This window comes from Pseudochaenichthys georgianus, chromosome 20 (assembly GCF_902827115.2).
Source record: "Pseudochaenichthys georgianus chromosome 20, fPseGeo1.2, whole genome shotgun sequence".
Lineage (NCBI taxonomy): Eukaryota > Metazoa > Chordata > Actinopteri > Perciformes > Channichthyidae > Pseudochaenichthys > Pseudochaenichthys georgianus.
In genome coordinates this window covers 24,250,193-24,276,278 of record NC_047522.1, presented here as the reverse complement: position 1 = coordinate 24,276,278, position 26,086 = coordinate 24,250,193, and the positions used below count along the sequence as shown (strand labels likewise).

At 42.6% G+C, this 26,086-nt stretch overlaps 1 protein-coding gene and 1 long non-coding RNA gene across 2 annotated transcripts; one reads left to right on the top strand and one right to left on the bottom strand.

Annotated features, from left to right (window-relative positions):
• On the bottom strand, positions 1 to 23,998 carry LOC139435903 (uncharacterized). The gene is made up of 4 exons (XR_011645115.1): positions 23,984 to 23,998; positions 688 to 795; positions 238 to 298; positions 1 to 118 (listed from the first exon to the last, which is right to left on the bottom strand). It is a non-coding gene; the product is annotated as an uncharacterized lncRNA (long non-coding RNA).
• On the top strand, positions 12,040 to 21,098 carry insig1 (insulin induced gene 1). Its single transcript, XM_034108617.1, has 6 exons — positions 12,040 to 12,193; positions 12,299 to 12,646; positions 14,031 to 14,155; positions 14,874 to 15,040; positions 16,448 to 16,547; positions 19,228 to 21,098. The coding sequence occupies exons 2-6, from the start codon at positions 12,313 to 12,315 to the stop codon at positions 19,255 to 19,257; spliced, it is 756 nt and encodes a 251-aa protein (XP_033964508.1). The 5' UTR covers positions 12,040 to 12,193; positions 12,299 to 12,312; the 3' UTR covers positions 19,258 to 21,098.
• Positions 23,999 to 26,086: the final 2,088 nt, after the last annotated feature.

Genomic DNA, 26,086 nt, shown 5'->3' with positions numbered 1-26,086 from the left:
TTTAATACAAAAAAACAGGGAAAGGCTTGAAAAACACTGAGAGTTGAGACTCATGGTGCAGGGTGAGGGTCTCAGTGCAGGTATTCAGGCTCCATTGAACCCCCCTCTGGTTCTTGTGCTGAAAGAGGGAGTAACAGACAGGAGAAAGGGTTATACACACACAGCACACCTATTGGATGGGAAATGCCTTGGGGAGATAAGGTGTTTACTTATATAAAACAGTAGTATTAAACGTACCTTGTATTTTCACTCTCACTTAAGTCCCTCTCCCTTTGCCATCAATCCAGAATCAGCTGGGCTGCAACATTATACAGACAGGTAATAATCAACATAATCACAAGGACACAATATGGCTCTGCTAAAAACACTCACTCTTACACGTACCAAAGTTATATTTATCTAATATTTAACTCCCTCCACCCCCGCATACAATCCCGTTTAGAAGCCCCTCTTCTCTAATTCAACATGTTGGACGAAATGACATTAAGAGAACGGAACTTACAATTAAAAGGCTGTTCAACGTGTGTTGCTAACTTGCTTCGGTATGCTAGCTTAATCTGTTATCTGTAAACGTTCCCTAAATCTACTAATTTAGGGATAATCCACTGACATCCTTTAATACACATGTTCATTTGAATCAGATGTACTGATAATATCCGCAATATAAATCTTTAAACTTCTTCTTACCTTTAAAAGTCCGTCACGAACGGTCTATTATGCAGCAACTCCACAGCTCTGCCAGCCTTGGCGCTAACTTCCGGGGAAACGATTGAGAGGCTACACGATCCGCCATTGCTGTAAAAAAGTGGTCCATTGGAGTGAACGGAGATGTCGTAACTCTTCTATTAAATAGCTCTGGTCAAAACTAATGTGTTGACTATGTGCATTTTAATTTGTTCTACTACACTGTGTAAAATAGTTCAGAAATGACACTGAATGTGTTGAATTGCCTTTGACACAGCAGTGTGTTAAAAAAAAATGACATTAATTCTAGGAGTGTAATACTTTTACAAACACTATGGTAATAATATGCATTCATTATGACAATATCATTACTATAGGAGTGGTCTATAGTGTGTTCAAAAAACAACTACAGAAACACTATATATTATACTATAGTTATAATATTTAAAATAATATAGGAATACTACAAAGATCTAGATACATAGTATTACTATTGAAATATTATAGGGCTACTATAGCTAGTAAAATGGCACTACAGAAAAGACTATAGTAATACGATAGCTGGTGAAAAATACTATAGAACTCTACAAACTTACTATAGGATACTATACAACTCTTATAGTAAACTATAGTAATACTATAGTTCATTTTCGTAAGCGGTCCGTCTCCGCCGTCAGAAGTTGAACATTGTTCAACTTCTGACGCCGGAGACGCCGGAGTAGCCAGCGCCAGCCAATCAAATCCCGTTTCTGAAAATCTGACAGCTGAAGCCGTAGCCAATCAAACCGCGTCTAAGCTGGGAGAGATATCCCGCCGTTCATTTCTATATTTCAAAAAAAGTTGGAGGAGAAACTAATTATCGCCGTAGCGCATCACCCGGTTTTGTATGAGCAGACCCTCTTCACCTACCGGGATACAAACCGGAGGAACCAGCATGGAGGGAGGAGGCAGAGACAGTGGGGAAACTGGTAGGTTTTCGTCTGTTTGGGGAGTTTATATATATATTGCTCCCATAAAATCCCCGGGTTTTTTGTGTGGATGCTCCGGAGCGTCCACACTACAGCTTCAAAAATAGCTTGGAGCTGGGCGTGTCTGGAGCTTGGGGATTTTATTCAAGCAACACGACCAACAACCAATCACATGAATCTCCCGCCCCCGACATACAAAGCAAAAATCCCCGGGGATTGTATGGGAGCAATATATATATATATAAACTCCCCAAACAGGCAAAAACCTACCAGTTTCCCCCCCTGTCTCTGCCACCTCCCTCCATGCTGGTTCCTCCGGTTTGTATCCCGGTAGGTGAAGAGGGTCTGGTCATACAAAACCGGGTGATTTGCTACGGCGATAGTTAGTTTCTCCTCCGACTTTTTTTGAAATATAGAAATGAACGGCGGGATATCTCTCCCAGCTTAGATGCGGTTTGATTGGCTACGGCTTCAGCTGTCAGATTTTGGGAAACGGGATTTGATTGGCCTGGCGCTGGCTACTCCGGCGTCAGAAGTTGAACATTGTTCAACTTCTGTCGCCGGAGACGCCTGAGACGCCTCGCTCTGCTACCCACAATTCAGTTCGGCGAAAAAGCGCGGCTACGTGACGTCACCCCATTGAAAGTGAATGGGCAGCTTGGAGCTTTCGACGCTGTCGACGCTGTAGTGTAGACGGGCTGTGTGTGTGTGCCCAGGCTGAGTTCCGCGGTGTCTCGCTGTCTCGCCGACCCGACACCAGTGAGCCAGCTCAGTGTCCCGCTCCTCGCAGCAGCGAGCCTCGCAACGTCCCGCCGAGTGTGTGTGTGTGTGTGTGTGTGTGTGTGTGTGTGTGTGTGTGTGTGTGTAGTGCTGCGTACCTGGACTCACATTCAGGTTCAGGTCCGGACTCAAGTCCAGAGGTTCAGGTCCGGACCTGAACCCATGGCTTGTGTCAAGTTGTGTGAGTAACTAAAGTGAACTTATTGTGAGCTAATTATCAATTGAAAATTAACTCATAATCAACTCAAATTCAAACTCATCAGGTTTATTGTGCTCCCTTGCAACTTGTGTCTACATTTCTCTACAAAGTACAAATGTGCCACTTAGTCTACAAATGACTTATGACAGCAACTACAGTGAACTACTACAAAGTTCAAACATTTATTTCATTTACCAAACTAAAGTAACCAAACAGTCCCTGAGCTGACTGAGCCTAAATCCCTAAAGCGTTGCTGAAAGGTAGAGTGTAGAGTAGACTATACGCATCACACTGTTACACGCCTAATATACAGTATAGGCTACACTCTGGTGACTGTACAGTCAGAGTGTACTGTACTGTCTGTGCACCATGTATTTTCTACAACTCTACAATACATACTGTTAGAAATTAAAATCAATGTTGATATGGCGTAATTTTGAATTAAAAACACTAATTTAAATCACTTTTATTCTGAAAAAACCGAAAGTTCACACTATTAACTTAAAACTTTTATTCTGAAAATTCTTCACTTCCGGTTAGCATTAGCATGTGGCGAAATTCTACGTTTTCAAACCGTAAATCGAAGGTGAAATGACATGTGATGTTGTACACTGAGCACACTGGGATTAGCACTCATTTATTGACGCTGAATAACGTTTATCAGGGAATGTTTAAATAACCACAGACACCAGAATATACGTAAGTGCTAGTTTTTTTGCGAGTCCAAGTACCGGTTCCTGACGTTCCGGTTTTAACCGGACTTGAACCGAAACTTTTTACAAGTCCAGTAACCGGTTCGGCGTACCGGTACGCAGCACTATGTGTGTGTGTGTGTGTGTGTGTGTGTGTGTGTGTGTGTGTGTGTGTGTGTGTGTGTGTGTGTGTGTGTGTGTGTGTGTGTGTGTGTGTGTGTGTGTGTGTGTGTGTGTGTGTGTGAGGCAGAGGTTGCGCTAGACTTTTTCGCTGCCCGTCACTTTGACGGACAGGATCGTAAAATTTCCGTCAAAATCCATTATTACCCGTCGGTCTGTACACAACTGGTCTGTACACATTGACATATCAATGATTTGTACGGCATAGTTAGGTCTGGAAACGACATAAGGGCGTAACACCGGAGCCCTGCTGCGGGGAAACTTTGGCGCTGTTCTGAGTTTCTTCTAATCCGTCTGCTTTCAGATTTTTCCCGTCATTGTCAAAAGAATTCCATCATAGGCGGAATATATTCGGTTAACGCGACCTCTGGTGTGAGGAAGTACGCGGATTGGTCCAAACGTAACGGCTCCGCGGACGCAACGTCACTATACCCGAAATACGTCACTGAACCCAGGAAGCAAACAATGGAAAAAGAGAAATGTCCAACGAGGCGTTCTGGGGCAGCACAGACAGGTCTTCTCTGTGTTAGAGGTTTACTCGCTACAGGGTGCACTTTGAGGGTTTGTGACTCTGCAGACCGTGACATGGGACCTTTAAAAATAATAATACATGTTATTTATATAGCGCTTTTCCCGGTGCTAAAAACGCTTAAAGATCTTTAAAGTTTAGATCTGTATGAGGTTGTAGTAACATCAGGGATTTAAAACCCAAAACTGCTCTCACACATCAAACTGAAGTACTTGCAGAAGAAGTCACTGCTGGTGGATCCAATATGTTTAAGGGTGTTTAAATTACACTGATTTGGGCCACTTAACAACTTCCCAAATTGGGATCAATAAAGTGCCATCTTATCTTATCTTATCTTATCTTAACTTATCTTATCTTAACAAGCCAATTATTACATTTTCTTCATTTTTGTTTATTTATACTTTACATAAACACATTTATTTAAATACTGAGCGAAACTAACTAAGTTGATGAATAATAATTGGTAAAAAAGGAGAACAATTGTTATAAATTGCACAAATAATATTAAATATTTGATTTAGAAACAAACTTTAGAATTGGAAATAAAGCAGAGAAGATGTAGAAGTTCCTTATATAAGAATAATGCATATCAGTTATTTTATTGCATTCATTTTAGACAGTAAAGTGAATGTCCCACGATTCAAAGGTGATGAAAAGGTGACGCTTTCTGCAGAGTTGTTGTTGTTGTTGTTGTTGCTGATTTCCAACAGGTGAGTTTTATAACCAATACATCCAGTGTATCACAATGGGAGGTGACTGTCAGTGCGCTGTGCTGTTTGTCATTGTCTCTGCAACACAGTTTTAGGATTACATCATCAATAAATGTCCTCTCATTAAACAAATGAATGAACCCTGTGCGATGCTGGAGAGAAAAGCATGCAAGGTGTATTTTAGGAGCATTGTCAGTTGCTCTCTCACACATGAGGAGCAGTGGGGTGTGATTGGTCGAGAATGACACCTGAGCAGACACACAGGGACCATTTAAGGACGCTGATTGGCTGTTGGAAATGTGCTGTTCAAGGGCACTACTAGTGTAGCAGACTTGAATAGAGCTTTTGTGTAAATATGCCAGATATACAGCCAGGGCGGGGGGGGGGCAGGATGGCCCATATTGCTGTATAATGAACTGCAATAACCCTGCAATGAAGTCTGTGGGGCTTTTAAAGACTCTTTGGTGTTGTCTCAAATGTTGCACGAACACCATAAAGTAATAACAAGTACAGCCCTGCTTACATACAGTTCTTATCCATTTTGAAAGAAAGATAACAAAATGTTTTCCTCTAAAGTCAAGAAGCGATTAAAAAGGTCAACAGCAGCAAAAAGCCTGGCACCAGATGGATTACAGATTATAAGAGTTCATCATAACAGACACACACAGCACACTGTGTCAACCTGAAGGAGTAGATTTTGTTTAAAAGGTCACATGACTTCACGTCACCACCGCTAAGCTAAAGGCGGCTAATGTTGGGCTATAAAGGAACTACAGCACGGTCACATGACTTCACGTCACCACCGCTAAGCTAAAGGAGGCTAATGTTGGGCTATAAAGGAACTACAGCACGGTCACATGACTTCACGTCACCACCGCTAAGCTAAAGGCGGCTAATGTTGGGCTCTAAAGGAACTACAGCACGGTCACATGACTTCACGTCACCACCGCTAAGCTAAAGGCGGCTAATGTTGGGCTATAAAGGAACTACAGCACGGTCACATGACTTCACGTCACCACCGCTAAGCTAAAGGTGGCTAATGTTGGGCTATAAAGGAACTACAGCACGGTCACATGACTTCACGTCACCACCGCTAAGCTAAAGGTGGCTAATGTTGGGCTATAGAGGAACTACAGCACGGTCACATGACTTCACTTCACCACCGCTAAGCTAAAGGAGGCTAATGTTGAGCTATAAAGGAACTACAGCACGGTCACATGACTTCACGTCACCTCCGCTAAGCTAAAGGAGGCTAATGTTGGGCGTGATGACGTTTAATCGTCTTATTTAGACACTTGTTAGCAGCCACCGTTTTTAAATTCATCAGTGGGGTATTTACTGACCTTATTTCAGGCTAACAACCAAAAACACATTCAGAAAACCATTGACCTCCAGACAGGGGTACAGTAAGATTTGAGGACTAATTCCTGCACCACTCTACTGTTTCAATGTGAATCTTTACGCTGTGCTAAGCTAACGGCTAGCTCCCCTATATTTACACACAGCCCCTCCAAGAAAAATAGATACACGTATTTTCAGTTTTTATAAAAGCAAATTGAATGCAGAAGCCTGTAGGGTAGAGGCGTTTTTGTTCTCTGAAAAGCGGAGTTGTTTGTCTTGTAGTTCAGATTCAAAATGCCAAACCCTAACACGTTTTTTTTCTCCTGTTTTGGTGTAATACATACATAAAATAGGCATGCTGTGCAGGAGTAAGTTTAGGATCTGGTTGTAAAAAAAAAGGTGAGCTGCTGTGGAGCTTAACGCTGGAGAACAAAGAGCTGGAAGATTGCATCCTGGTGCCACACCCTCAGGCTGTAGAGTCAGGGCCTTTGTTAAGCTGCTTGATGCCCTCCATACCCACACTCCCCTTTCATCTTCTCATGGCACAGAGACAGAGGTACTGGAAAAAGGTTGTGTGTATCCAGAGTACCCAGAATGCATTGAAGCAGAAGTATTGAAGAAAGGGTTCGAGAATGCTGAGAGAATAGATATAAAAAAAGGGATGCATGATGACACAATTACCTGAGGTGCATTTACATTAAAACCCCCTCTTTATTAAATGGTTAGAGGTTGTCTAAATGCGCAGTGCATTTCTGACACCTGAACTAAATGGGAACAAACAGGATGAAACCGTTTTCGTCTTGATCAACTCTCCGAGGGGACGGATTAGGATGTTTCCCTTCGTAATTTCACACAGGATCGAGGAGAGGAATTGTCAAGCTCGAGTTTGATGGATCAATTTACCCAGCATGCTTCTCCTTTAGCTATAACTCAACCCCTCCCAGTCTAACAGCATAATCTATGAGACGCTTGATCTGCTATTCATTTGAAGTGTCGTGGCACGGGCTGAGACCTCCTCGACACCCGCGCCAGCTCGGCTGCTATTTCCTATGCAGAGTCACTTTCATGGTTATTACTGCCTCCTATCAGCTTACGATTTGTAGTTTCCGTTTGCACATTAATGCACATCTAGCTAAACTAAGCTAGCTATGTTAGGGATCTTTATTCCTGCGAGATCCCACAATATTTCCGGTGCCTTGCTCAGGGACACCTCGGCAGCACTCGGTCTTTCCGGGACTTGAACTGGTGACCTTCCAGTTGCCAAGCCAAGGTCCTATGGACTTCGCCGCCACCACCGCCCTTAATTAACAATACATTTGTGTTGTGTGGAAGCTGTCTCAGGTAACACCAGTGAAAGTAAGTAGTAAGTAGTAAGTGGAAATACTCTGTTACAAATAAACATACAAAATGTACCAAATCTTAATATCCAAAGTGGCCTTTTTCGGAATAATATGTATTTTATCACTGGATTACAATCAGTGATGCATTTATGCATCTATCATTTTAATATTGCCGGATGTAATAACATTAAAGAGGCCCTATTCTGTGTCTTGTTGTTATCCCTATCCTGTAGTATTCATGTGAAAGGTACAAATGATAAAATCCCATATTTGCAGAGTGCAAAAGTCCCTAATGTTTTCAAATGAACCTCGTGGAGTACAAAGTACAATATTGGCTGCAAAAATGTAGCAAAGTAGAAGTATCAAGTAGAATTAAATAAGAATACTCAAGTCAAGTACATGTACCTCAAACATGTACATAAATGTTACTTTACACAACATATCCAACAATGCACCTTTTCTTAGATTAAGACAACACACTCACTGATTTAAATAAACGTATTAATTTGGGGAATATACTTCACATACACCATTAACTCACTCATGTGTCCCCTTTGCTGGATTTCTGGGGCCTTGGTGGCAGCACACTTTTCATTTTGACCTCCTTTTCCCCTTTGTGAAACTGTGAAGCTGTGTCGATTTATCTGAGTTAACCACATGGGCCAGTACAATTAGGATAGAGTGAATATGACTGATGTCGTTATCCATGCACTGCAGCAAAGTGAATGTCTCTGTATGTTGGTTTAGGACCACAGAGGGCACGACTGAGCATGTATATTAAAGTGTCTTTGATAAAGAGCTATGAAATGAGAGAAGAAGAAAACCTATTCAAAAGCAGAATGTCCTCTCATCCAATAAGACATGCTGTATTTGTTGCACTCAGAAAGGAGACAGGGAGACAAATGCAAACTTTTCAACCCGTCGATATTCTTTCATGCTTGACTTGTTTGGTACAAAATAGTGAAACCGCTCCAGTGGAGTGCAGCTGTGACATTTATATTTAACCATTCTGCTATTACTGCCATTTTAGAAATGGCACTTTCTCATTCAATTCAAGTGAAACCAATTTAAACTCGGCCTGTCTGAAGGCGCCGTCTGCAAACTGTAATGCCAAAGATTAACCGTATATCCATGTGAAACATTCAGAAACTCATTCAGAAACTGCTCATGTGGGACTAAAACAGCTCGGCTATCTTTTAAATTGTGTGATGACATGGTTAATAACTTTAAATAAGTCTCTGGAAAAAAGTAGCCTCTGCTACCCTGCATCAGCTTTTGTAAGTACAAGTCTGAATGCATGCTAGTAGCTTGGGACACTTCAGACACAGCAGTACTTTCAGCTAAATGTTAATTTCAGTGGGCTAACAGGCTCAAAAAGACAATGCTAGCATGCTAAGCAGCTATGATGTTAGAATTCAAAGTGTTATTTCAGGCTAGGAGCTTTATTGACTTCAGACACAGCAGTACTTTCAGCTAAATGCTAACATGCTCAGAAAGACAATGCTAACATGCTAAGCGATGTTTGAATTTAAAGTGTACATTCAGGCTAGGGGCTTTATTGACTTTAGACACAGCAGTACTTTCAGCTAAATGCTAACATGCTCAGAAAGACAATGCTAACATGCTAAGCGATGTTTGAATTTAAAGTGTACATTCAGGCTAGGGGCTTTATTGACTTTAGACACAGCAGTACTTTCAGCTAAATGCTAACATGCTCAGAAAGACAATGCTAACATGCTAAGCGATGTTTGAATTTAAAGTGTACATTCAGGCTAGGGGCTTTATTGACTTTAGACACAGCAGTACTTTCAGCTAAATGCTAACATGCTCAGAAAGACAATGCTAACATGCTAAGCGATGTTTGAATTTAAAGTGTACATTCAGGCTAGGGGCTTTATTGACTTTAGACACAGCAGTACTTTCAGCTAAATGCTAACATGCTCAGAAAGACAATGCTAACATGCTAAGCGATGTTTGAATTTAAAGTGTACATTCAGGCTAGGGGCTTTATTGACTTTAGACACAGCAGTACTTTCAGCTAAATGCTAACATGCTCAGAAAGACAACGCTAACATGCTAAGCGATGTTTGAATTTAAAGTGTACATTCAGGCTAGGGGCTTTATTGACTTTAGACACAGCAGTACTTTCAGCTAAATGCTAACATGCTCAGAAAGACAATGCTAACATGCTAAGCGATGTTTGAAATTAAAGTGTAAATTCAGGCTAGGAGCTTTATTGACTTTAGACACAGCAGTACTTTCAGCTAAATGCTAACATCAGCTTGCCCACATGCTCACAAAAAACAGAATCATTTCATTTAAAAAAGCCCTAAAAACTCACCTTTTCACTCTTGCCTTCAACTCCTATTCCACCTAGCTTAGCACTTTTTACTTTGTTGTTATTTTTCTTTACTTGCTTGTAAAGCGCTCTGAGCACCAGGAAAAGCGCCATATAAATACATGCATTATTATTATGCTAAGCAGGTCTCAGTAAGGCCTGTTAACATGCTATCCGTTGCTTTTAGCACCAAATAGAAAGTGTTTAGTACAGTACAGAGAAACATCTGAGCTGATGAACAATACCTGTAAATGTACCTGGCTAATTGGATTGTACTATTCCCCTAAAACTTGAGGGGTGGTTTAAAGAAGCCACTTCACTTAAGCCACCATTTGTTTAGTAAAGAAGAGTCTTCTCTCTCCTGCACTCAGCTATGGACTGGCCTGCTGTGTTATCTCCTGCAGACTGGAGAGGAAGGCAGTGTTTAGGATACCCATGAATGTCTGTGCAACATTTCACAGCAATGCATGGAATATTTGCTGAGGTATTTCAGCCTAGACCAAAGCACTGCTGCTGCCTGAACTGTTTCTGTGTCTTATTTACATGGTTACGGGTTGTTTTCTCTGACAATATTCCCAGTAATTGGGCATGGTTTTCCTCCACATGTCGAAGCAGCCATACAAGCAGGGTGAATTCAGCTGTTTCTATTAAAGCTGAAAACTGGGTGACAACTAGAAACATAGTCCCCTCGTTTGAACACGCACGTCATTTAAAAAACAGCAAAACAATGAATGTAATACCCTAAACATTGGCGGCATAATTACACCAATTTAGCTTAATTGAAAGTAAATGCTATCTGATTGATATGCTTTCTGTTTTTGTTTTGAGGCGTCGCTTAATTTTCAAGCTTATTTGCATGAAAAAAAAGATGATTCATCCATGGTTTTAATTTGAACACAGTGCCAGCAGCTAGTCTATACTTCTTTGATAATTAAATTGAAATAACTGTATTTTTCCATTTGTCTCAGATGTGTCCTGCAAAAGAAAGTGTGTGCATGTCAGGCTCAGTGGGAAACAAACCCTGCACCTATGGACGTATGCTTTCTGCCTCACGTATGCCATGGAGGTTTGTTATCACTCGGCCCACCCGGCTAGGTCACACGGCCTCTTGCACAACATGCTCCTTGTTGTTGTCGGCCCTTGAAGAATGGTGTCATTCGGGCACTGAACCGTTCCCCCTCACGTTATCTCTCGTGCCGTTTGGCCTCATGCACACTCCTCCTTTTTCAGCCACACCTCTTCTAACATGACCCCGAGTTCAACCACTTTTCATCAACAACAGACAACACAAAATGTGGCACAACGAACCCCTGTTCCCAGGAGAGGGGAAATATCTGGGAGAGTTTGAGCATGTATCAGACAGGAAGTGGTAAACAAACCGTTATAAAAACATCTAAAAGGGGGTATTTTCCAAACTGTACTTATTAACTCATATATTAGCAAGTAATATCAAAGTACACTGACTTAAAATCTGTGTATTAATATTGTATATTCAACAGAGATACATCTTACACTGTTGAGATGTACATACTGTTCTGTTTTGTTAATGTATTACTGTGTATACATATATATTTGCTGTTATTTTGTATTTAATGTAATGTTTAATTCATGTGCAATGCTTGTCTACATGCTGCTGGGACGAAGGAATTTCCCATAGGATCAATAACAGAATATCTTATCTTAGCTTATATTATCTCAGCACTGACTTTATCGTGACTTATTGGGCAACTTTTTTTAGCTCGTATAACATCTCGTTTTGTAAACAACAACATCACTGCTTTTTATTGCAGCTGTTCATAGTTTGTGTTTCATGTCAGTCCTGCACAACCCTCTGAATATGTTGCATATGTGTAGACAAAGATACCTCCTAATACCAGCACAGCTTTATCATTTTAATACCAATACTGCACAGATTCTATTTCATGATATTATTCCTAGCATTTCTCTATATTTCATGTAAATATTTCTGTATATTTTAATGGTTTTTTAATAGTATTTTATAATAGTTGAATTTTTGGGTCGTTTTTCTCATAATGCATCTTCTTTATTTGTGTTTATTTATACACCATGCGCCAAATACTCGCATGAATACCCTTCTTGATCATAAACCTGATTCTGATTCAGTGTGTTTTGGCTGACATTTAAATACTTCTCTGTTTCCACTTTCACTTGCTCTGCAGACTGGAGTTTGTGCGTCTGTCCTGCACGAGGGGGCGGTGGAGTGGCGCTACGTCATATCACCCGCCGCGCTCTGATTGGCTGCCGATTCTCACCCGACACAGCTGTGATTGTTTTGTGCAGAGGAAGCTCCCGTGCCTGCTATGAGCTGTGTGCTGTGGAATGGAGCAGAGCTGTTTGTGTTCTCCTCTGACGATGATGTGAACGAGATTTGAGTCTTTACGCACAGAAGAAGACGACGTCTCCAGATCAAGGTAAACACCAGCTTTTTCAACTTATTGTAACAGAACACCGTTTCCATTCTGCAACCTCTCTCTCCACTTGTGATCTAAATATATCCACTTCTCCTTCTCCTGCAGCTTTAAAGTGCCAAATGCCCAGATTAGAGGACCACTGTTGGAGCTGCTCCTGTGCACCAAGTGTTGAGACTAAACACTCATCCGGAGCTCACTGGTTAGCATCCAAAGCTGAAGAAATGATGTCCATAATCACCTCTGTGCTCAGCAACGCGTACGGGTCTCTGCACGACGTGCGCACGGCCAATTTGATTCGCAGGGGTCTCGTGCTCTTCACCGTGGGGGCTTTCCTGGCCCTGGTGCTCAACTTGCTGCAGATTCAGAGAAATGTCACCTTGTTTCCCGAGGAGGTGATGACAACTTTGTTTTCGTCTGCCTGGTGGATCCCTCCGTGCTGCGGCACAGGGGCCGGTGAGTTAAACACAGTTTGTGGGAGAAAAATGGAAGCTAGTTTGTTTAAAATATCTGTGCAGAGCAGTTTGAGTTGGCTGCTAAGTTTCAGACAAAGAGGGGAAGTAGCCTTTTCTTTGTAAATGCCGAAAATAATACTAGTAACATGAATTTATGGGTGCTAAAAGTCTGGAAATGTAACGTTTACGCACATGCCTCACCAAACTTACGTAACGTAAAATAGTGCCATTTTACACAATTGTACATATTAAACTGCTCTCTTTTTATGTTCCCTTTTTATATCACTTTACTGTATGATCATGTGGTCATGAATCATCATTCGGCTTTGTTATTGTTGGCAATTATACAAGCCTTCCTGTCTAATGCTATACTAGTCTTCGTGGTCATTTTCTGCCAGTGGGTTGACTTTCTCGCACTCTGATTGGCCGCAGCTGCCGGATGCTAAACGACCTGCGCGCTGATTGGCTAGTGTCATAACGGGTGAGCTGAAAAGGGGCGGTACCTTTTAAGGATAGGGACCAGGAAGTGGGGGGGAGAAAGAAGTAAAAAAATATCCTCCTCCTCCTCCTCCTCCATGTGCTGCAGGGCAGAAACACATAAAAGAGATATGTGGCTTTTACAGATTGTTGACATTACTGAGTGCCAAATAAATATCTCATGTCATGTAGGGACTCGTCTTCATTGTGTAAACTTTCAGTAGCTCATAGATGTGAACCAGGAAAGGTGTTATACTTGAAATGTAAAGTATGCGTCCCCAGCAATTAGAAAACTTGAATCTGTTGGGCAATAAGCATTAACTAGCAGTATTAGCCTTTGTGTACAAAAGTTCAAATGAAAGAATAGCAGATTTGTACAATATTTAAGTTATTTTGTTTTTTTTAGAGGACGCTGTATCCATGATGGCACATTTAATCAGAAAGTGGCCATACTTCATCTCCCAGTGTGGTTGATTTTGATAGTGTAAGAGGACGCTGGATCGATTTGTCGAACACCTGTACACATAGGCTAATTAATGCTGAAGAACACAACATGGCAAGTTGGCATCCGGAAGATTTTACGTTCTGGGGACCCGTACTGTTCCTTTCCAACATAAATATTTAGGGTATTTAACATTTCCAGGTTCACAGTGCTCCCAAATATACTCAAGTAAACTACATTTATTTCAATTAAAGTTTTCATTTGAAAGGAATGCAAAACGATACCAGATCTTAGCTTACAAGTAACGAGCCTTATGTTGATGGTTAACATAATATCTATCTATAGTCGATTGCTAATTTTGGAAGTGCATGTTCAGCAAACGGAATAATCCCACCGCTCTGTGACAGGACTTTCCCGATTGTCTGCTTATCGTGTTTGACTCTGGTCCGTTTCCTCCTCTGCGCAGCTGTGGTTGGTCTGCTGTATCCGTGCCTCGACAAACACCTGGGAGAGCCGCACAAGTTCAAGAGGGAGTGGGCCAGCGTCATGAGGTGCATCGCCGTGTTCGTGGGCATCAACCACGCCAGTGTTGTATCCTTTCAGAGCCTGTGGACTCTTTGTGACGGATGTGTGTTATGTGAGGATATGCACTGTTCGATCTACAGTTTCAGAGCAGGATGTCACGATTTACCTGAAGTATTTAGGTTTATTAAAGCTGCAAACCCCTTTGGATGAGCCCTTGCACATCACACATTTTGATCCTCAAGGTCTTAAGATGGTACTGACTCAATGTTAAGTCTATCGGATGTAATCTGTAGAAATAGTTTGTTCAAATGCGGCACGAGTAGGTGCGAAAAATTGCATAGAAAGTTCAAAATAGCCGACTTCCTGTTCGTTATACGATATGTCTCCAGAGGCTTTTCTGTTCGTCTCACCATGCTACATACACAAGCCAGATTTCATAATTGTCGGTGAAACCACAACGAGGGGCTACCTTTGAGCAGCTTTGAAGAGCCTTTGGCCCTCACCCGAGAACGTGTCACTTAAAATATCAAATTTTTCACAAATGTGCACACAAAGAAAGAAAGAATCTACTTTTGCAGCACATCAAGGCCTTTAAAAACACTATTTACTTTTAGCAAGTGTAATAATAACTTTCCGATATCACTAGGTCTTTCCGTCAGTGCTCCGGTCCTTATAAAGGAAACTGGCAGGATCCCTAACTTAGCCTCTACAAATATTTGAGTCCGATCTAATCCTGTGTTTGCGTTACACTGTTTGTTTTTGTCCTTAACTTCCCGTCCCACAGAAGCTCGACTTCGACAACAACGTGCAGCTCTCCCTCACGCTGGCGGCTCTATCTCTGGGTCTCTGGTGGACGTTCGATCGGTCCAGGAGCGGCTTCGGCTTGGGCATCACCACCGCCGTCCTCGCTACCGTGTTCACGCAGCTGCTCGTCTACAACGGAGTCTACCAGTGAGTTCGGTGCACGGAGAGGGAACGTCAACATATTATAAAATGGCACTTAAAAACACTGATTTAAAAGCAAAGATAATAAAACATGAATAAGAAAGGTACATGGATTACATTGAAGTGCAGTGCGAGATACACGCATGTCTGACTCAATCATCGCTCACTTTTTAGTCAAAATAGTTTTCTTTGACCTCACTTTCTTTCTTCTTTCTTTTTTAACTTATTTAGTTCTTTCAAGTGTTTCGTGCTAAACGAACCCCCCTTTTTGAAAATGTTCATCTGCAACTCAATATTCAGAACATTCAACGGATCCAGGCCATATTTCTGTAGCATGACATGTTACTTCAATATATATCAAATTAATTTCTTCCCAGACATTCATGTGGCTTGCTAGTTTTGGACCCCGTCTGTACCCCCGATGCGCGTGGGGGACTTTAGCCCCGATGCGCGTGGGGGACTTTAGCCCCGATGCGCGTGGGGGACTTTAGCCCCGATGCGCGTGGGGGACTTTAGCCCCGATGCGCGTGGGGGACTTTAGCCCCGATGCGCGTGGGGGACTTTAGCCCCGATGCGCGTGGGGGACTTTAGCCCCGATGCGCGTGGGGGACTTTAGCCCCGATGCGCGTGGGGGACTTTAGCCCCGATGCGCGTGGGGGACTTTAGCCCCGATGCGCGTGGGGGACTTTAGCCCCGATGCGCGTGGGGGACTTTAGCCCCGATGCACGTACAGAATACATACAGAATGTCATTGAGCAGTCAAATACATACTGTAGATGCAACAGTGCACATTTCAACCAGACTGACAAAAAGCAGATCAAATATATCCCCCACCCCCAAGAAAACAACAACAAAAGAACAGAGTAAATGAGATAAGTATACACATTCTCATAACAGACACATACATATTAAAACATACGAAGCAAACGACAGACAAGTGTTCCCTTTTTTGAGGAAACAAAACGGCCAGAGGATTAACGAGCCGTGCTCCGTCATCCCTACCTCCTGGTTTCATGTTGCACTCACTCCACAAACCACGTAGGTTTTAGTTTTGATTACACAGCTTGTGAGACTGAGAAGTGTCGTGTCCCACCTGCAGGAAGCCATCAAACTGTTTCTCCTGAAGCCACACGAACAAACCTGAGTTCATCAAAAACACACAGCTGAGAAAAGAGACTTCTGTTCACGATGAGATGCTCGAACCGCAGCTGACTTCACGAGATAGAAACTGAATGATGAATATAGTTTCTAGCATGATGGGTTTCCCCACTCATAGGTGTCCTTCGAGGTGCCTTTCTTATCAATGGCAGTTATTTTAACTCCTTAAGAATAAGTTGGAAGCGGCTGCTGAACAAAACATCTCTACTTCATGGATATTAATTGTACATTCTTTGGACTTTTCCTCTCTTTTAGATACACGTCTCCGGACTTCCTGTATGTGCGCTCCTGGCTCCCGTGCATATTCTTCTCAGGCGGAGTTACCGTGGGGAACATCGGACGCCAGCTCGCCATGGTAAGTCTAATTCAAAAGCATCAAAGATACACATTAAAGTTTATTTCCACTTAAAGATATCAAGTGCAGTACTTATGTTCTTCTCAGTTCTTTAATAGCGAATCTAAGGGCAAAATATGATATTTTAATTAAATTCTGAGGAAAAAAACACCCGAATACTGAAAAGAATCTCCGATTTTCAGAAAAAAAACTGATTATTTTTCGCGAAATCTTCACTTTTGGGGCCCTGACCCTCCGCCGTATAACTCAGACGGAGATTGGTAAGTTATGGAGAAAGTCAAAGCATTATTCTGGAGATAATGGAGTTGAATGTCACTTTGGGTGAACTAGTCCTTTAGAACAACGACCAAACCAGTTCCAGTTCTGCGGTTTTCAAGGGAACTTTTCCAGTCCACAAAACTCTTGACCTGCATGTTTTTCATATAATCGATTATTATTCGCCAGGGCTGCCGAATAATCGATTTTGATCATGGTCAGTTTCTGGCAACCCTACTTTACAGTATCTACTACGCTGCACCACGATAACGCATTGAACCAGAAAGTGGCCGTGTTTCAACTCCCGGTTGTTTTTAATCCATTTTGAAGTTTTAGAGGATCGATTTGATGCCATTTTCAAACAACTGTACACATAGGCTGATTAACAACATATGCAAGTTGGCATCCGGCGGCTTCTACGTGCTGGGGATCCATATTGTTCATTTCTAACATCAATCCCAAGGTATTTAACATTTCCAGGTTCACAGTACTTTAGCAAACTGTAAACTACATTGATTCCAATTAAAGTTTTCATTTTAAAGGAATGCAAAATGATACCAGATCCTGGGTTACAAGTAACGAGCCTTATGTTGACAAGCACATTTAAGACAATACTTTAATAGTTGTAAGTGTTGCTAATTATAGAAATGCATGTTCAGCAAACAGGATAATCCCACAGCTCCACAAAACATGCCGTCAACCCGCTTCAGATTTGCATTAGAACTCCTCTGCACGCTTTATGTGCATCGACTAAGCTGCGCCACGATAACGTTGAGAGAGTAGTGCATTGGACGCCCCCCCCCCTTTCTCTCATGATGACCCCATCAAGTCGGCTCTGATGTCTCCATTAAGCTTGTGCCCAGAAGTAAAGTACGAATAATTGCATAGAAAATTAAACTTCCTGTTGGATATACGATATGTCTTCAAGAGTGCCTGCTTATATATACCAAATGTCATAATTGTAGGTGAAACCACAACGAGGGGCTCAATTTGAGCAACTTTGAAGACCCCTTGGCCCTCCCCCGAGAGCGAGACACTTCAAATATCACATTTTACAGAAGTTTGCACACGAAAAAGAAATAAATCTACTTCCGCAGCACGTCAAGGCCCTTTAAAAACACTTCTCTCATAAGTACCCCATCAAGTCAGCCCTGATGTCTCCATTAAGCTCGTGCCCAGAAGCCTCGCCTCGTCCCGTCAGCGCTCAGTTTGACTCGAGTGGCAGCGTGAAAGCAGATTAAAGCTGCTTGTTTGTCACAGTGTTGGCAGTCAGGACTCGGCTGACCACAGGGTCAGTTGCTCCTCGTTGTTTTTGTTTGCGATCGGGCCGGAGGAATGTTGGCACAAGGCGGCACTCGTGGGTTTCTCTCCTTTGCTCCAGAGGGGCATTTTATGAGGAAGAACACGAGACTTTGGGGGCTTTTTTCTTACAGATCTCTTTTGCAGCGTGAGGGTTTGTTCGGATGCGGCACGAGTGGGTGCGAAACATTGCATAGAAAATTCAAAATAGCCGACTTCCTGTTCGTTATACGATATGTCTCCAAGAGGCTTTTCTGTTCGTCTCACCATGTTGCAAACACATGCCACATTTCATAATTGTAGGTGAAACGACAACGAGGGGCTACCTTTGAGCAGCACAAGAGCCTGAAAGGGCAGGATATGGCTCCTATGATACCTCTTTGATATTTTAAGAGGGCCATCGGAAAGCAGCGCGTGTTGAGCAAGAAGTCCTCTCTAACCCCTTTTGCAAAAAGAAGGAATAAGCACTTCCAAAAAAAGGAGGAACTGAGAGCTAAATATTCCTGTGCTGACATTTAAAATATATTTTAGCAACAGGTCCTTATTTGCTTAAAAGCAACTGGTCGTTGAGAGAGGGTGCAGCTCTTCACAGGAAAGTGAAACTACTCAGATTCATTTCTTGGAAGCGAGTCACCTGAGGTCGTGAACACATCAGCAGCTTGAGTTATGATGACGTCGCTCCACAAAGCACTTCAGCATCATGCATCTGACAATAAGCAGCTCACATTGAAGCACTTCATTCCAGCACTCGGCATTACTTTGATTTGGTGAATATGTGTTGCTGCAATCTTCTACTTGGATCCTCCAATGTTTCACTTTTAAAGTACCTAAAGTCGCACGACAAGAGAACTGGAGAGGCCTCTTTCTCAGACCTATCTTTTTAATTTGGCTTATCGTGTGTAGATGTATCTCTGTTCATGTTCTATTGTTTTCAGGATGCCTTTGCTAGTCCCACAGAGCGCACATGCACGTTGTTACAGCAGAAAAAGAGCCAGCTTAATGTTTTTACATATTTTAATTATGTTCCTAATTTGTTATTGTGCTTTTCTTTGTCATACTCTGTGGGCAGCGTGAAAGGTGCTATATAAATAAAGGGTATTATTGACACTCTTCCGTCTCCCCTCAGGGCGGCGCGGAGAAGCCCCACATGGACTGAACGCAGCACGAAGAAGAGGAAGAAGGACAGGCGAATTAAAGATGGACACGTTATGTGAAGAAGGAGAACGGGAGGAAAGAGACTCTGATTAGACTTCATCCTTCGTCCTCATAACAAAGTGCCATGCACCTCCTTGTGGCCACACCTCCATCAGCATCGAGACAGGAGGACGGTGTTTTGCCTTTTCTTTGATTTTGAAGTGTTTTATTTCCCCGCTGGAAGCATCTTCCTGAGTGGAGGTGTTGATGCACCTGGACTTGGTGCAAAAGACTATTTTTGTTGTTATTTTTAATATATATAATCATAAAAAGGGAATTGTACGAGTGGGCGAAACAGATGTCCTCACTCTCTCTCAGTGAAATGTTTTCTCAGTTGAAGCGCAGGGAGATGTGTGTTCCCAGTTTAACCAAATTAAGTATTTATTTTTGAATGACCCCAAACCAAATATGGAAGTATTCCTTTAAAGTGACGATGGTGGATAGAATAGAGAGACAGGAAGCATGTAGAGGAGTGCCAATTAGTCTTTACAGGCTGTGACTCACCTGCGTAAATTCAATATGCTACGAGTCAAAAAGCTCACAATTCAAGTTCCTCAGAGAAGTCGCATTGACCCTTGAATGGTATATTCACACCATACAATTATTGTAAAACGGTGGAGGATGAGGAGGGCCACGTGTGACATTTTTGGGGAGATCTGACCAAAAGAGATTTTTTTATTTTGTTTGGAATTCTGAGAAAAAAAGGCAGAATTCTGAGAAAAAAAGTCGGAATTTCGAGAAGAAAAGTTGGAAATCTAAGAAAGTCGGAATTCTAAGAAAAAGTCGGAATTCTGAGAAAAAGGTCGGAATTCTGAGAAAAAAAATTCGGAATTCTAAGAAAAAAGGTCGGAATTTCGAGAAGAAAAGTTGGAAATCTAAGAAAGTCGGAATTCTAAGAAAACATTTAGGAATTCTAAGAAAATATGTCGGAATTATGAGAAAAAAAGTCGGAATTATGAGAAAAAAAGTCGGAATTTCGAGAAGAAAAGTTGGAAATCTAAGAAAAAAAATTCGCAGAATCCTGAAAAGAATATCAGATTTTAAGAATAAACAATTTTTTCCCCGCAAAATCCTCACTTTTCGGGCCCTAATCCTCCTCCATATAAAACCGTTTTTAGTTAAGTCATGGACAGTCAGAGCATTATTCTGGAGGCAATGTACCGGGAGTAAAGTACTTTTGCCACGGGTAAAACCGGTTTAAACCGCTCTCCGGTGATTTTAGTTTTGGGAACATACGGCGATGAAGAAGACATTAAGATTTGCAGTCTGTGATTGCCTGTGTATTATAGAACGTAGTGCTTTTGTCACTATAACCATTTTAGTTTCATCATTTGTACAAACACGACATTATTGCTTATGTAAAATGGACTTCCTTGTGAGACAGGTATTACTGCCACACTCGACCTACAGTATGTTAGTTAGCGAGGAGTAAGTGCAATCGGAGTATTCATGAGCCCATTTATTTATTATTTCTGACGAGTATATGCAGTGTGGAAAACAACCATCTGTCTCAGAGATTAGTGTCGGAGCCTTCAGAGTCAAAACCAAGGACTCTCACGAGAGAGGAAACAATATATTGTGTCAAAAAAATTCTCATGATAGAAGGAAACCATATTTTTTTAAACATTTTGTGGCGGATCACTTCGATCGGCTCACATTCAGGTGTGTTATTCTGGAGCTTTATTTTTGGAGGTGGTGAAGCACCTTTTGGATGTTTTAAGCGTTTGTGTGTCTGATATTTCAGCAGTGTATCATTTTTTGCTACCATGGATTTAAGTGAAAAATAAAAACACCTCATAAGGAGATCTGCGTTTAGTCATTCTTCAATAAGGGTTTTAAAGAGGACATTTGTACGACTTAATGTCTCTGTCATGCTTTAATGTTCAAAAGGCTCTATTTTTCTCATACTGCCTGTGTGTTTTCACCCTCCGTCTGAAACCAGAGCCCAGTCTGTTGTGATTGGTCAAACACTAAGAGATATCCCGCCCCTTAACCTATCATGTACAATGTGTTGGAGCACTAGCCAATGGGAGCGTGAGTGTTACATAGGGACGTCATAATGTAACGGAAATTAACAAAAAGGCGCCTTTACATGCACCAATAAACACACCACAGGGAAAAGCTGAGTATGGCCTCTTTAATACTAGATTACATCCTGATATAGACCTTTAGTTTTACCCTAATTACACGTCTCCGCAGCGTCAGGAACACAATGGCTTTGGGTTTGTTTTTTTCCGTCTGGGGGTCCGTTGCACCGGGGGTCTCTGGGCTGTTTGTTGTGTCTGCTGTCAGGCCCAAATTGAATAGATGAGGACACTCTTTTGTCCGTGGCCTCTGTCAGTCTCCGGAGCCATTATAATGTCTTCGGCTGCGTCTTCTCCCCCTCCCCGAATAAAACCCACCCCCTGTGTGTCACTAGCTCTCCCCCTCCTCTCCCAAAACACGCCTTTCTGGAGGGCAGACTTCTATATATACCTAGCGGGGGACTGACAGTTAACCTTTTGCTCTGGGGAGGGACATTTCTGGGAGTGGGGCCAATATCTGTGGGCTTTTCTGAATGGAAACCCCTCGTCCTGGAAGCCCCTCTATCTATTTATCTGTCTCTCTGACAGGCCAACGATCCGGCGCCACACGCCACTTCTTCTTCCTCTTCTTCCTCTTTCACTCCCCTCCTCCTCTTCTCAGGCACAATAATTGGCCGGGCTTCAGCCTCCTTTCATTTCCAGCCACGGCAAACTGAAAGACTCCATTAGAGCGCCTCCTTATTGCCAAAATACACCCCCCCTCGTACACCCCCTCTCTCTACGTCCTTCCTCCAAGGCCAGGAGACAGACCCATCTGATGTATTGATCTGAACATCAGTTGCACCTCCTCGCAGCTACATTGTGTTTCCATTTTGTCTCGAGCTGTTTGAGTCTATTCATTTGTTGTCTGCCAGGAAACATATCAAAATGTGTCCTCTTCTAAAAGACCTGATATCATGAAGCATATTCAGGCAGTAGCGTAGCCACCATACTACAGTTAAAGAGACAAATCCAATCTGAGCCCACAGACAATGCTCAGTTTTAGTTGAATACATCCCCAATTTAACGCTAGTCACATTTTGAATGTAAGGGAAGCCTGGTTATGGGAAATCGTGTATTTTGGTTTTCCCACTGGAGTTTGTTTTTACAGCGTCTTTGATGTCACATGTCCAAAACAAAGGGGGATCTCTTACTGTAAGCTGTTGCCACACAAGTGCATGAATTATTTTGCTGGGAATGACACAATTTAGGGAGATTTGTAGCCTTTGCCATTTACACGCACAGAAACCGATAGAATACACTACAGGTAAATGGACTGCGCTTTATCCAGTCTTTAAGACCTCAAAGCGCTACTATGTCGTTCACCCATTCATACAGAGCAGTGTACTCTAGGACCTGACATTCACCCACCGTTGGCCATCGGGAGCAACTCAGGGTTAAGTGTCTGGCCCAAGGATACATCGACATGTTGGCTGCACGGGCAGGGATCGAACCCACAACCTTCTGGTTGAAGGACGACCGCACTCCCTCGCAGCCGCAGTCGCCCAGGCAGGGGTCTCAAACTCAAGGCCCGGGGGCCAAATCCGGCCCGCGACTTCATTTTATGTGGCCCCGCAAGAGCTTGCATAGAATATAATACGTTTATTATACGGTTACATGCCACTTTACAGAAGCACGTTGCCCATAAACTACATGTCCCACAATGCATCTCGTTTTGTGACATGCGCACTGAAGAGACTTGCAATTATTTGCCCTGGACTTCTGCTTTCAGACGTAGTTAATTACTAAGTTATTATCCTATCCCATAATAATCTAATTCAGAGGCAATAATGTAATATAATACATTATTTTATATATATATATTATATATTTATATAGTTACAACCGGCCCTTTGAGTGCAACCTTTATGCGAATGTGGCCCGCGATGAAATTGAGTTTGACACCGCTGCACTCCAGGGAAGAGGAAACCCCCACCAAGCAGAATACAGTAGATCCTCTTTCAAATACTCAAGTACTAATATGTCAAAAAGGTACAACACTGGAGCAAATGTACTTATTTTCTTTCCACCACACGCGGATTAGAATAGAAAGTACGGATCAAGAAAGTGTTACAGCAGGGGTGTCAAACTCAATTTCATCACGGGCCACATTAGCATTATGGTTGCACTCAAAGGGCCGGTTGTAACTACTACATATATAAATATATATATATAAAATAATGTATTACATTACATTATTGCCTCTGAATTGGATTATTATCGGATAGGGTAGTAACTAACTACGTTTGAAAGCAGAAGTCCAGGGCAAATAATTGCAAGTCTCTTCAGTGCGCAAGCGAGATGCATTGTGGGACATGTAGTTTGTGGGCAACCTGCTTCTGTAAAGTAGCATGTAACCGTATAATAAACGTATTATATTCTTTGCAAGCTCTTGCGGGCCACATAAAATGAAGTGGCGGGCCAGATTTGGCCCCCGGGCCTTGAGTTTGACACGCCTGTGTTACAGAATCTACAGGTCCAATAAATTAAAAAGCATTCCAGCTTTAACTTCCTTTTCTGTTTAAAGTTGTGCAACACCTTCACCCCCTTTAACCTCTGCAAACTCAGTGTGTGTTTAAAACCTCACAGTAAATGACTTTTTATAAACGCGCGTGTTCTCCTCACCTCGGGGTCTTTGCAGCTTCTGGATGAAGACGCCATGACACCCCTCTTCCTCCTCTCGTTGCATGTCTCACACATTTAAAAACAAGAGCAGCAGGTAGATCGCAGTGAGGAGCGATGGCTTGTGTTGCCACCAGATGACACTGTTTATCCTCTTACTCGGTCTGGACATTAACACCATGACCTCCACGGACCCCTAGTGGAGGCACAGGGAACACGAGAGGTCTTGCAAAAGGTTTTATTCATCAATTTATTCATCCATACAAAATTACATTTAAACATCTCAGGAGAATTCAGACAACACATTAATACAAAAGAGAACTTCACACCAGAATGTGTTTTTTTCAACTCAGATTTCTCCTTAAATGCACCAGAACATAAAAATTCAGATCTCCAGGAGATGGTTTATTAAACAGCGGCAGGCAGGGAGATTATTCCTGCAGTATGTCTCCGGCGCTGAGCGAGGCACATGCATGATGGAAAGGGTCAATGAAATGGATCGAGTGGAGGAAATCTAGCACTCTCTTGTTTCTCGGCCCAAAAGGTCTTCAGCCGCGTGAGTGTGCTGCCCCGCGAGATGTCTAATGAAAGATCACGTGTGTGTGTGGGAGTGTGTGTGTGTGTGTGTGTGTGTGTGTGTGTGTGTGTGTGTGTGTGTGTGTGTGTGTGTGTGTGTGTGTGTGTGTGTGTGTGTGTGTGTGTGTGTGTGTGTGTGTGTGTGTGTGTGTGTGTGTGTGTGTGTGTGTGTGTGTGTGTGTGTGTGTGTGTGTGTGTGTGTGTGTGTGTGTGTGTGTGTGTGTAGGGTCTACTGAGTCTTCATTACACCAGAGCTGAGGTCCACTCCCGCCCTCTCACCTCGATCAGTGCCTCTCCCACTGTAGGCCAGGAATAATGAATTATTATGCCATGGGGGGGGGGGGGGGGGGGGGGGGGGGGGGGAGAACATTGGACTCCATTTTAGCTCAAATTACTTCCATTCAAATGGCAGGCTGCTCTGCACATGTTCCCATCGGAGGGTCTTATGATCCCCCCACTCTTCCTTTAAGGAGAGGGCTTCAGAACAATACATCCGGTTGTCTTGACAGCAAATCAAAAGTAAAAACAGAGACACAGAATCATGTTTAAACAACGTCACAGTGGGATTTAGCCTTGTGTGCCATTCCTCTTCTCCTCTTCTCCTCTTCCTCCTCTCCTTCCTCCGCAGGACAACAACACAGTGACAGGCTAAACCTCATGTGATGGCACATTATGCATGCCATCCAAACAAATCCTTCCCAGTGTAAATGAAACACATCGCTGCAGCTCACGTGACTCCCTAAACCGACCGGCGTCATGATAATAATGATAATAGCTGCGCGTGACACCCGAGAGGCAGAAAGAAGTCAAGCTGCACAGCAAGTTAATATCAGCCTTTTCCTTCATAAATTAAAAATAAATAAGGACATATGAGGGAGAGCTCTGACAGTGTGGATTCTACGGATTTACCTGCAGCTTTCCGATGTATTTGTCATGTGAAAAAGTCTCCTCCAACAAGGCAACACACTTCAAACAAAAGGAAATAGTGCACTAAAACAGTGCAAAGGACAACATGGGGACAGGAGGCTGCGGGAATAAGAACAGCATCTGAATAAAAACATAGTACAAGATGCCAGGATGTGAAAAATAAACACGATTTTTAGAATAATCTGTACCCTTATAATAACTCTCAGTTCAGACACCTGTTGTGCAGACAGATGTGCGCCATATTTAAACACACACACACACACACACACACACACACACACACACACACACACACACACACACACACACACACACACACACACACACACACACACACACACACACACACACACACATATAAGATAAGTCACCTGCTCACATATTGTCAAAGAAAGCAGCCTTCATTTGCATAATCCCAGTCATGCTCGCAGCCCTGTTTCGGATGCACTAAAGGTCGGTGTTTGTCATGTTTTAATTAGTCCACATTAGCAGGCGCGGGAGACATGTTCCGGGAAGCAACAGGCATCTCCGAGCTGCTGAGAGACGCGCGAAGTTGGCAGGCTAAATCCATCCGGGAAAGTTATTGCGCCTAAAATGGCCTTT